The sequence below is a fragment of the Perna viridis genome, chromosome 7 (assembly GCF_037379345.1).
Source record: "Perna viridis isolate PV_CMFRI_1.1 ecotype Kerala chromosome 7, ASM3737934v1, whole genome shotgun sequence".
Lineage (NCBI taxonomy): Eukaryota > Metazoa > Mollusca > Bivalvia > Mytilida > Mytilidae > Perna > Perna viridis.
The window spans coordinates 29,799,313-29,813,085 of record NC_142451.1 but is presented as its reverse complement, the minus strand read 5'-3'; the positions used below and the strand labels follow the sequence as shown (position 1 = coordinate 29,813,085).

General features: G+C 32.7%; 1 protein-coding gene across 7 annotated transcripts in view; it reads right to left on the bottom strand.

Annotated features, from left to right (window-relative positions):
• The window catches only part of LOC148612212 (uncharacterized), a 71,017-nt gene extending 62,477 nt beyond the window's left edge, over positions 1-8,540 (bottom strand). For 5 of the 7 annotated variants that reach the window (XM_088593447.1, XM_088593448.1, XM_088593450.1 and 2 more), the window contains exon 1: positions 8,215-8,539. Coding sequence is in view for 3 of the 7 variants with exons in the window: in XM_088593445.1 (XP_088449571.1) it covers positions 8,215-8,257 (43 nt within the window). In the remaining 4 variants the exon portion in view is untranslated. Of the gene's footprint in view, positions 1-6,873; positions 6,893-8,214 lie in introns of all 7 variants that reach the window. The other 2 variants (XM_088593446.1, XM_088593451.1) reach the window with 2 other exon arrangements.
• Between the last annotated feature and the right edge of the window lie 5,233 nt (positions 8,541-13,773).

Here is a 13,773-nt window from a genome sequence, read left to right as displayed (position 1 = left end):
AATTTTGACAATTTTTTTCTTTTTTAATATTTGATGGATGCATATAAAACGAGTACAGTAAATGCTGATATTATTTCTTCAATTGCGCTTCATGTAGCAACATGGAATCGGAAATCCAACGTCATTTACCCGTTATCGGTTTTCTACTAATCATTCCAACGTTCCGATAACTTCTATAAAAGTAGATTTGCGATTTCCGCAAAATGGACAAGTTTGTCATTCTACCAAAAAGAAAAAGGAAGAGATAAAGACCAGAGGAAGGCAGTATTGAGAATGAGCCTTCAGCATATATTTTAGCAGATACTGAGCCAGCGACCACTGCCAGTATGATATTCGCACAGATCCTTCAGAAGTGCCATCAAATTCAAGTAGCTCTACTAGCGTTACACAGTTCCAACCACCATACCCAGATGAAGCTAAACTTCGAAGCGTCAGTGAAATATCTGATACTGACAAACAACCAATTTTGTGCTCCAAATGGACAGATGCCTTCAGCTACCCTTTCCCTGCAAGGTTAGGAATCAATTTCTTCACCTAATAAAAACAATTGGATTTTACCAACCGTCCCTCAGCCCAAACTGCTAACTCTATTTTTTCTTTTTTTTTTTTTTTTTTGTTCCCTTTATACCTAGATTCTACCATCGCGAATTGTTAATTATTGGTAAATTTTGCCGGGGGAAACTTCGATAAATATAATGATTTTGGTTAAGCAACGTTAACTTTATTTTTAAAAGTCTAGAAACGTGCCCCATTGAAGTCTACAAAATGATTTTGAAAAATAAAATAATTTACCTACCCTACTTTTTCAACCTGAAACAGGCATAATTATATTTTCTATTGGCCTAATACGACTCTCCGTCTAATAAAACTAGTGTAGATGTCTGAGCAAGATGTACATGTTCCCTGGGCGTTAACGGTCCAGCCGTTTGAAAGAGTAATCAATTGAACTAAGGTTATAGCGGTAATCAAAAGAATGTAATCCAGGAACAAAGACCACACATGGAAAACAGACATACACAACAAAGAACATAAAATAACTAAAATCATACATACAAAGTAACAAAAGTAATTGAGCAACTCGGACTCCACTAAAAACTGGGAGCATGGACCAGGTGCACCGGTAGGGTAAGCGTCCTCTGCTTTTCTAGAAACACCCGCCGAGTTGCTCATAAAAAGTTAAGTCCGGGGTAGACAAACGAGGAAAGGAAAACTATGACCCGTTGAATAAATCAGTTTTCATGGTGCTGATGGATACACCATAACGATCCACGAGTTCATGATGACGACCATAAAACTTCTGTAGTGATGACTTCAATCTTGTAGCAACATAACCCTGTTCCAGAAGCCTATTTGTTAGAGTTCTAGCGCGATACAAAAAGTCTGCGTAGTTTCGGCAAGCTCTGGCATAACATATGAGTTGTGATATCAACACTCCATATGCAGGAGCCGAAGGGATGTTGCCACAGATGAAAGGAAAGTTGACAATTCTGAATGAAAAGTCATCACGTTTGTCGTTAAGTTTGGTCAATAGTTTTTTTTTACCATCGGTTTTTAAGGGTAGGTCAAGATATGAGGCTGACTTCACAGTGTCTGTAGTATCCTTTATCTCAAATTCTTTTGGGTAGATGCGATGTATCCAAATCCCCGAAATTAGGATTGTTTAAATATAATACGTCATCTATATAGCGGAAACTGAGATTGAAGGATCTAGCCAAACGATATTCTTTCTTTCTGATCAGATCAGCTATAAAGTCAGCCTCATAAGAGTGAAGGAATAGGTCAGCAAGTAAAGGAGCACAATTTGTTCCCATTGGAATGCCGACCATTTGTTGAAAAATATCGTTATCGAAAGTTGACCAATGTCCATGTATACACATGTACAAGAGGGGTAGACAGGGGGTTCCTGTTCCATTTTGCTATCGGGTTCCAGACCTCCCTCACAAGTTTTCTCTCCTTTACTCCCCATTGTAATATCCCGACAAGCTTGCACCCTATTCCTACCTCCCCTTATTCCCGGGTTCCTGTCTCCGTGTCCAACCCCTCATAAATAATTTATAAAGAAATAATTTGATACAAAAAAACTGAAGTTAACTTTGTAAATAGAAAAATATACAAAATTATGTTCATAATATTAAAATGTACATGTACATATTACTATAAAGAGGATACGAAGTGAATGTGCGTATGACAACACTTCACATGATATATTGAAAATATCATATTGTCACTCAAGGAACAGGATTTAATTTCTGTTCTGCATCTTGATATTGTACGAGGGTCTTAAACTACGAACAGTTAGTTCATATACCCTCAAACAAGATCAAGAAGGTCCCTATCGTGCACTTTAGTGGAATTTTTTTATAAAAGTAAGCCTGTCTAAACATTTCTGTTAGAAACTGCCCCAAATTGACACGAGTTATATTTTTAAATACATTTAAATTGTTTCTTCGCACAAAAATAGATAGCTACCAAAATACCCCCGTTCCGATAATCGAATGGTTACCAGTATCTACTTGTAATCATTCGATTAATGAGATGGGGGCAATGAAAAAAGTTTTCAGGACCAAATTCAAACATATCTAAACAAAAGCTTATAGTTGTAAATGGTTCATATTGGATTCTTTGATTTATTCTTAAATTCACCGTTCTGATTACGAAGGTCATTACCAAAAGCACACACCAAATTCATGATTCATCGTAGCAGTGCGCCAGTTAGCGTAATATTCAGGTTCGATGTCGGTTTACATGGAACACCTTAGGTGCATGTCCCTCTCAACTAGCTACATTCCTTAGTTATTCCTTTAAATTATCGCATAGACACCTATGTGTCATTTAAAGCGCTGAATTTCTTAGGCACCTTGTTCCAGACACACTTATTTTAACATAAACGCCAAAGTCTTATAATATAATTTCAACAAGTATATCTGGGGAAGATACTACCCATGCACTTTTAAGACTTTGGATCACCTGGAGCAGCTCTAATATCTTCACACATGCCAAAAATAACCCAATAGAATGATTATTACAAAAAAAGCAATATCAGCAGACCTCAGAAAGACACCATCCCGGGAAATGCATTATCAAAATTACTCCGCTATCGTCTTAGCAAAGTTTCATTTTTATTTGTCTTCTCCGGGCCTCCGATGTCACATGGCGGTAATCGTAATAGAAATACTAGATACAGTGATTAATATATCGGGATTTATGCTACCCTTTTGTACAAAAGTTGGCCCAAAAATGAGTGGCAAACGATAGCATTGAACCTCTTTCTCTATATAAGTTTCTTGATCGGATCCACATCCCACTTTTTGTAAATATTTGGATCAGCCTGCATGAAATATCTGATGACAGCTTCTATGATCATTGATGAATATATAGCCTCGCACGGTTTTCATTTCTAGCTAAACATGAAATAGGTTGTTATGCGTCTAAAATAAACAACTTCAATATATAAACAGTGAACGACTGGTTGCTTAGAAATAAGCGACTGCTGTATCAATTCTGATCTTCGATCTAAATTGATGATATATATATAGCCTAGCTGGCCAAGTGGTCTAGGGTGCTGGACTTAGTGCAGGCGGTGTTGCCATAGATGTCACAGCGGTACGAGTTCGAGTTCCGCGGAGGGAACGACCAAAAATTTGCATCACAAATTTGACATTTCTAACATCGTTGGGAATTTTTCAGACCCTTATATATATACTTTGATAACAGTGTTGACGTTTTTGTCAATAGAAAAAATCGACGTCTAGACTTTCCATAAACAAGATAGTATTCAGAAAGAAAAAATGTAAAATAATTACAGAACACATTAAATTTCATGACCTTTTTCTTTGTGAATTCTTCCATTATGATATTGAATTGTAGATAAGGACTATCTATTTGAAAACAAAATGGATATGGAGTAACGCAACATATGCACACTAATTCTGTAGTATTTTTTTAACCTTCACGTACAACTTAACCAAGACAAACATGTATATATGGAGAAATGCTTCAGCCATTTAGGTGTACGAATCAGGTAAAACATACATTTCTTCATCAAAGAAATGCGATTGATTTTCCCTAAAACCGGTGAGCTTCGGGTGGGCTTTGCCCCCCTCCCAGGCCCCCTACCAGGGCGTTGCCCTGGACCCACTGGAGGCTTTGAGGGGCACCCAGACCCCTCGCCGTATTTTCTTTGCCTTTAGGTTACAGATCACCAATTCAACCAATGAGCATTTGGAACGTACGCAAAAATAGTCCTACGTAGAAATTACCCCTGTTCCTCATAGTGCTGTGAAAAAAGTACTCATCTTATTTTAAAAATTTAAACAGTTTCTGAAAGGAAAACATTTCTGTACATTTTATAGGTGCATTTTGCTTCTTGTGATGTGAAGCCTAATCTCCACCATGATTTCTAAATATAACCCTATCTTGTGAAAACACTGGGATTTCCCATGCTATTTATAGACACTTCACTTCCGGTGACCAGTACTGCACTGCAAGTCTGCTAACCCCACATGGCATTCTGAGGATTGTGAGCTGACATATGTAGAATCATGCTGATATATAGTCCTCTGCAGGTTAAAGTTAAGGTAAAGTCCAGAGAAGCCATTGGATATTGTGAAATTTGCATAGAAGCCTATGGGAAGTGGGATTAGTGGTTTCTAGCCTATATATCTATCAATATCTAGCTACGCCCCTGACAATGACGTCATTACAGGCTATTATATCTTTATAACGATTGTCTCAAGACATCTTTGTTGTGCATCTTAAGTTTCGTCGTAAGGTGTTCATAAGACTATCATATTATGTCTTAGGATTTTTTCGTTAAACAGGCCTAAAATTTGCAATAATTTATATTATAACTTTATTTCCTTCTTTAGAGTTAGGAGACAAACTATCGTGTAGACGTTGACGCCCCATAGATTGTCAAATTGATCGCGGTTTATAGTGCTACCCACTTGTCCTACGTTTGTAAAAAAATACTTCCCACTTGTCTTACAACACTAATTTACCTAGTTAGATGGTTGTGTTTTGATAAGGTATTAGAAGGGATATAGTCTTTTTCATGAAAGATGTTAATTATTTGATTTTTTTAACATTAATTTTTTGCATACTGTTTTAAGTAAAATGCAAGAAAGTATTTCCATTATTTAATGTTTGAATTAATGTTATTTGATTTTATCTTTCATTAAAAAAAGAAAGAAAATGTCTAGAAATATTGTAAAAATACCATCTTAAAAATTTGATTAAATAATAATACTTTTTTAAAAAATTAAATGACAATTTTAATGATTATAATACTAAATATTGATTTAAATTAGAAATCGCTATTTGTTTGAATGTAAAGCATCCGCATATGATAAGCTGTGTTTTTCCGACGCAGTCGGTTTTCATGTAGTTACTCTTTTTACCCTTTGACCTTAAAGACGCACTTCCATGGAATGCAAGTCACCTGATCGTAATTCTGTTTTCCGATTGGCCAAATACTGAAAAGTTAGTGGCGTTCGAAAATATTGTATCGAAAATTGAAATTGTGTGTCATGTGTTATTTCATGAATTAAATGTAGAAAATTGTTAGTAAAAAGAGCAAAATTTTACTGCATCAGTTATCTTTTTTAAAGATAGTATTTGAAATTACTTAGCTTGGGCTTGGTACACCATCTTGTAAGGGACCGGTCAAAATTTATCGCCACATAGGACCAGTGCAAATAGCAGTAGGACAGACACCTTTTTGATGTAATGCTTTTGTTGGGACACCACTTTTTTTACTGATAATATCCACAGGGCACATGTTTTTTATGAACAAATACTTTGAACTATTTTTTATTAACTTTAAAAAAACAAACTATTGTAACAAAAATAGTCTACAACATATAAATGCAGTAGAAAATACAACTATTTAACATAATTCATTGTAAATGGAATAACTATATCAGAAGTGGATCCAAAGTTTTAGGTAAGGTGAGGATCACGAAGTGTTTCGAATTTGCTAGGGGGCTTTGGGGGCATGGCCTTCAAGAAAATTTTGAAATATTAAACCTTAAATCCTGCATTCTGATGGTATCTTGAACAAGTTTTCAACAATTTTTAAAAATTGCAATTTTCCTAGGGGGACCCGGGCCTCAGACCCCCTTGAACCCGCCACTGTGTATGTATTAAAACAGAAATAGCTTTATATCAATACCTCATTTGTATGATCTTTAATACACTCTATGTGTTAATATAATATTTTCAAATAAAAATAATTATTAGAAAACCATGATAGGACACCAACTTTTCTTACCAAGTTGATATAGGACGTCAATTTTTTCAAGTCTGATAGCCATAAGGTTGCAACTTTAATTTAGGCTCTTATTTTTTGATTTTTTTTTTTTTTGCACCGGTCCTATGGTGGCGATAAATTTTGACCGGTCCCTAATGGAATAGTATATATTTAGCTTGGCTCTTTTCAAACATATTGATAAGCTGACATATCAGCTTATGCATATCATTTTACGCAATGCTAATAAGATTATAATCATAATAATTAGCACATGAATACTGTTCTGACTCTGTATATAAGGAAACTGCCTGATTGAAAATTCATCAGTCATAATGGCTAATACTCAGATCAACGAATATATAGTGCTTTGTAATGATACTACATATAGTGCAAATTTCAATATCAATAACTTTTTGTCACTTTCAATCCTTATATTTATGTATGAAATAAAATGTTAAAATATTTTATTTTGAATTTATACCAGCCACATTCTTTAAAGATTACTAAAAAAAGCATCTGGTTCCTACAAGCAAAATGTGAAAGAAAAGTTCGAAATATATAAGTAAAAGTTGTTTCACTTTTCTATACAGATTTTGTACAATTTAAGTTTTGAATGTTGTTACCTTGATACATGTACACAAGCTAAAAAAAGTAATTTATATCTCATATAAACAAGGCTCATGTGAAAAGTCAAATGTTACTAACGGCCTACTTAAAGATTTTAAAACAGATAAAACAAATTACAGATATGTATGGACTGCTACTAAAATCCTTGTCGTCCTTGGTGACATTGTTTGGTATTTATTCATAAAGATTTGAGCTCTGATTGTTTCTTTGTTAATTTTCTTCGGCTTTGACTACATTGAACATTTCGGCGTGTCATAAAAAGAAAGAAAGGTCGTGTGCTTGTTTTTTTTTATCCAGATAAACGGATTTCGTGCATTCTACACAATTGGCTAAAAGCCATTTTATATCAGCGCCAAAGACCTATCTATCAATTAAATATGCGACATTAAAGACAATTCTCATTTTCATTGCACAACTGGGTATATAGATACATTGTATATTGAAGTACATATGTACACGAATTGACCTTGTATGTAATTGGCAGAATATGTTGCTTTTCTGTCTACTAAGCCGGAATCTTCCCCGTGGGATACCATTCATCGATATGCGATGACAGGAAAATGAAATTCGTCACTTAAATACAAAGCGGATGTGAAGGTTCTTTTGAGGCTATATATCTGTCGAATATATATCTGTGTTTCTCTTCAACTGCAAATTTATTTTTTAAAAAAAAGGGATATCAGGCCATCATTTGCCAGTTTTTTCCCTAATATCGCAGAAAACGAACAAAATTTTCTTATAGAAGTTGGGGTTTCCTGACTTCGCCACTGTTCTGTCTGTTTGTTGTAGAACGTGCACGATAAAAAACAAAAGTCGGCCACCCTGACTTTCATAGGCAATAACTTATGAAAAATCTTCCCTACTCAGAAATGTGGAAGATCTATTTTTATTCATGGGGATTAGTTGGTTAAAAGAACTATTTGTCCTTGTTATGTCATGGCGAGACAGATCTCTTATGGTGACATCCTGTTAAAAGGGAATTTTCCCCACCACACCTGATTCTATTCTACTTTAATACAAATACATGTACATGTAAGAACACGGAAGGTCTACTTTTAGATTTAAGACGTGGGTGTTTTCAAACTTTCTGAACTGTATTACCATGTCCTGTAAATTCACCTTAAAACGGAATTGTATTATACATGAGGAAATGCGCTGTAAAAGAAGAGAATGGATCTTTATTATTTATAGAATTATTGAAATTTAAATCCACTTGAAATTATATACGTGTGTGTGTGTGTATATATATATATAGGTTAAAATGATATTCTAAAGATAAAACAAAGATAGGATCATTCAGTAATTATATGGAAAATATAGAGAAAAAATGTACTTACACGTTATTACAACCAGAAATAAAAGCATTTCAACTTGAAACATCCTGTAACTTCAATCAGAAAATTTCTTAAATAATTCTTCCAGTCATTTCCTGTGTAGCATCATGCCATTTCGATTGCAAAAGCGTCTGGCTGTTTGTTTATTTGAGTCATAAATATCCAAAATGTATTTATACTTCCGTTTCTTGAAAGTCAGTAATACTCAGTACCATGCATATACCAAAATTATTGGGCAAAGAAACAATGGATTCACACGATGAGATAGCATTTGATTGATAGCGTACTATAAACATGAATTTTATATGGATTGTGTACATGTGCAATAATTCAATACTAGTCATATGTATGGCAAGCCAAAGTGGACAAAAATCAATATTTTGTAATATTAAAAATCATTTTTTTAAATATTAGAAAAGAGTTTTTAATATTAGAAATTCAATTTGTAATATTAAAAAATCATTTTCTAATATTACAAATTCATGATTTAGTAATACTATAAAATATCACACATTTTGTAATATTACAAATTGAATTTGTAATATTAGAAAATGAATTTGTTATACTAGAAAATGAATTTGTTATACTAGAAAATGAATTTGTAATATTAGAAAATCAGTCACATTTTTTACTATTACAAAATGATTTTCTAATATTTAAAAAATCCCAACTGAATACCACAAATCCATTTAGAAAATCAATTTCTTATATCAAAAAATCGTTTTTTAATGTTAGAAATTCAATTGAATTTTTAACATTAAAAAAGTGTTTTGTGATATTAGAAATCTAATTTGTAAAATTAGAAAATGAATTTGTAATATTAGAAAAAATCACTTATTTTCTAATATTACAAATTCATTTTCAAATAATATTATAAATTCATTTTCTAATATTACAAATTCCTGATTTAGTAATATTATAAAATATCATCCATTTTGTAATTTTACAAATTGAATTTGTAATATAAGATAATAAATTTGTAATATTAGAAAATCAGTCACATTTTTTAATATTACAATATGATTTTCTAATATTAAAAAATCGTCAATGAATACGACAAATCCATTTTCTAATATTAGAAAATCAATTTCTAATATTCAGAAATAGTTTTTTATTATTAGAAATTCCATTGAATTTTTAATATTAAAAAATGATTTTTTAATATTACAAATTCATTTTCGATTATTACAAATTGGATTTCTTATATCACAAAACACTTTTTTAATATTAAAAAATCATTTTTTAATATTAGAAAATGCTCATTTTTGTTCACTTTGGCTTGCCATACATATGGCATTGATAATGACCCTAACCAGGCGTGGATTTTTCCACTTGTACCCGACAAAGCTAAAGTAGAATAAGTGACAGGTTGTTCCAATGGGACAATGATCAACAAGCATGGTCATAATTATTCTAAACACAATAGCTCATAAATGAAGTCAGATTCAAATTTTGATATTTTCATAACAGATTGCTACAAAAAATGTATGTCACAGTAAGTATCGCTGCAGCAATTATTGATTAAAACGTGTTTTAAGATATCATAATGACACGTGCCTGTATATCCAAGTTCAGTAGACCGTGAAGGATTATCACACCTACACATTTTATTACTAATTATTAATTGGTGTAAATAACAAAGTAAATGTAAATTATTTTGAATGATTTATTGCAGCTCTATATTGTATAATAACATGTAAAACATCAACAAAATAAAGACATTTGCAGAACTATTGTCATGTTAAAATCTTGGCTTTGTACGGCAGTTTCTAGGTCTTATTCTTTGGTATGGTTAGGCAGCAAGGCTTTTTGGTTGTGGAACTTCAAAGTTTTTATATGAAGACTTAATGCTGGTATTCTTGGTGGTAACATCATTTAGAAGTCTATGCAACAGGTTGTTCTGTTGTTCTTGTGTTTTGGTTTGCCAACTCTGGTAACTATGTAAGTGTTTTCTGTAACGGCCATACAATTCATAATTCCCACTACCGTAAAGTGAACGTTTTAAGTCTATGAAATGCACGGTAACAATATCATGTAAGTCTTGTATCAAATTCGGAATTGACTTTGGTTGCCAGTTTACTGCCTTCTTGAAGACGTGATTTATGGATTGGCAGTTGTTGTTTGTCCATAAACGATTGTAGTCCAGTTGCCAGTTTGGAATGTTAACATAATGAAACAGTCTGTCTTTTAAACGGGTTTGAAAATACGAATTCAGGGTAGTTTCTGCTAATATCTCGAGCCTTGATATGAAAATTTGAGGGATCTATCGCCGATGTCAGTCCGTTGGGCCCAAATATGTTATTTAGAATATTTGTTCGCAATTGGTCGTTGCATCCAATTTTATTTCTAAGGTGATCGGAAACATTGTCTTTAATGTGTTTAGTGCACACAAGTCGTTCTATGTTAGGAAAGACACTGTCAATTGCTTTTGTCAAACCACTCTCATCGTCGCTTCCAATTCGTAAATCGATGCATTTCACACTTTCCTGAATGCGTGCTTTTACATGAGATAAAAATGTGTGGTACGAAAGGAACGAACCTTCCCAGTGTAAGAACATAGGGCCTATAAAAATCGGATGATCACCAGTTTCTTTTGACACCACCTTCTTGTTTTTGTATACTAGATTTGTGACATAAACGGCGCCAAGGTTAAAAGTTCTATCTATACCTAGAATGCAATCTTGATCGGTCATCAAAAATTGTTTCAAATCAAGTGTAACAAATAATGGACGGGGGTTTGTTGTTGCCGTGTGTATATACCACTTCTTGAACAAAGCTGTCATTGTTTACCATCGCCAAAACTTCAATAATTTCATCAGCATATAATACTCAGCGGTCAGACTTTGTTCAGATATTTATTTCGTTCCGTATCTGTTTTATTTATCAAATGTCCAGGATACTTTGATGGCTGTTTTGTTTGTGTTTTAGGAACGAAATGAATACAAGAACAAAGTCTTACTGGTCAAGCATCGGACAAAAATCAAACTTAGTTTTCAGAAGTTATTCAGATCATTGCGTTCTTTTAAGGGGTATATTTCTGGACAAAAAAAGAAACAATGATCAAATAAATCTTACTAACTGAGTTAATTTCCAATGTGCAACAAGACGACGGGCGATACATTGGGGGCGATATATATATACTCAGCGGTCAGAATTTGTTCAGATATTTATTTCGTTCCACATCTTATAATTTTATAATTTATATTGTAAATACGGAAAGTGATAAATGCATTACCTAAAAAAGAAACAACAATCTTTCATCTAAATTAATAATAATTAATATATATATATATATATTTATATATACCTCTTGCAATCTATGTAAGACCATGTCATAATCAACGGACGTAGTTGGTGATCCCCAAGGACGCCACATCTCGTATATTTTGTGAAATTTATATTGTATATTGTAAATGCGCTCGCTATGAATGTCCAGAATACCGATGTTCCATATTTAAATGATATTTAATTTTACTAAAAAAATCTTACCAAAACAAGAAATCTTTTTAATATTGCGACAAAAAAAGACTGTTTTTATATTTTATTCTTTATCGTTCTTTGTCTAAACTTAAAATGTTTTTATGAGATGAACATCAAAGACCATTTGTCCAAGCTAGTGCACATTTATTTTTCGCCAATTCTATTGAATAGGTCATTATTGCATATAATTGAAGACAAACAATTAATCATAAATTTATTGACAAGCCGTATATTGCTTGATTAACTTGTTAATTTGTATACGCATGATAGCACACAAAATTGCCGACACACAGACAGCGCGTGCCGTTTTAAAAACCGTTTTTTCCTAAAATATAATAACAATATCTCTAAACAAAGTTCAAATATATAACCATATCTGACATATCTTTTCATCCCAACCTTCAAAAATATAGATATTAATCAATATTTGGGGCTAAGTGCACTTTTAAGGGCTAAGTGCACTTAGCCGGGGCTAAGCGGTATTTAGACGTACCGTGTCACAGGATCAAAAAATTCGGCACTTAATGCGTTGCTGATTATGATAAAGCAACGTGTATCCCGTCAATTTGTCTTATTATTTGTTCCATATTGTCTCAGGGTAATTTGTCCCATAATTTAAGAAATGGTTTTTGTTTCAGGATATGTTTGTTTTGTGTTGTTCATGGTCTTAGTATACCTTTTGTTTTGATTTTAAAGCCTTTAAACTTTAAAGGGGTGGCGCTGGGCTTCGCCAATGTCGCAATTTGCGATTTTTTACTTTATTTTGCGACAAAAATAACCAGTTGGCGATTTTCTTGGCGCCCAGGTTATATTAAAACTGACAGAAAGTTTATCAGGAACGGATATTCTCTCTTTTTACCAATTTACGACTGAAGGCAATTAAGGGTAATTAGACCAGGCGACCGTGACTGACAATATCCGAGACCTTTAAATTGAATTTCGACTTGAAAATTCAGAAACTAAGAAAGGCCAGCTAGTTGTTTGTTGTTCAGTTGTGCAGTATGTTGGATGTTTTGTGTTAATTCATCTAGGTGTTCCATGTAAACTATCATCGAATATAAATTGACTGAATATTTTCAGAATATCGTAAAAAAATTAAAAAAAATAAAGATGCCAAAACCTTTAACTTTACCTACAGATATATTAATGATGTATTGTCCATCAACAATTAACCCTTCTTGTGGTAAATTGTTACCGTCAGTGGTGTCATCCCACTTGTCCTGCATTTGTTAATTACAGGTAAAATATAGGTGAAAATTTGTAGGACAAGTGGGAGGTATGTAGTTATTAATTACCTGTTAATTGCTTGTTTATCACAACAAAAGATCAAAGGGAGCTATCTATAGTCTGTTTTAAATTGTATGAAAAGTTAGCCACATTCAAAAGGTAAAGTCTGTAAAGTATATAAATAAAAGTCAAAAACTTTCATTTATATATTTTGCATTTTGGTTTACGTTTTGTATGGAGTTCCCATTATAATGCTTTTTTTGTTTCTTTGTAAACATGTAGGTTCCAAAAAATTACGCAAAATATATCTCAGTATTTTATTTCGTACATAAATATAACAACGTTTAACTGAGCATTAGCCATTTTGACTGATGAATTTTCCAATTTTCTCTATGCTTATATACATATAATGAACAGTATTCAAAGCCATGCTAATAAGATAATCATGTGAACATTACTTACTAATATGAATGAGAAATGCCAAGCTCATTAAGAATATTAAAATAATTTTCAACTATTACCAAACTTAAGAGAATTAAGCAATAGTGAAATACCAAGCTCATTAAAAAGCCTACATATTTTTATTTTTGATATTTTGTTTGAATTTCCGTAGTAAACATTATATAGAATGCACTGTAGATTTCAAAATTAGGGGGGATGACTCTGTAAATGCCACTCAAATACAATAGAATCTATTGTATTTTCAATGTTGATTATCTCCTACGAGCAGGCTGATTTGAATGAATAATAATAATTTCATAGTATAGACCCATAAAACACCTTAGTAACAAAAATAAAAATATGTAGCCTTTTTTGGGTGTATCACACTTCTAAGATTTTGCATGATTCTTACTA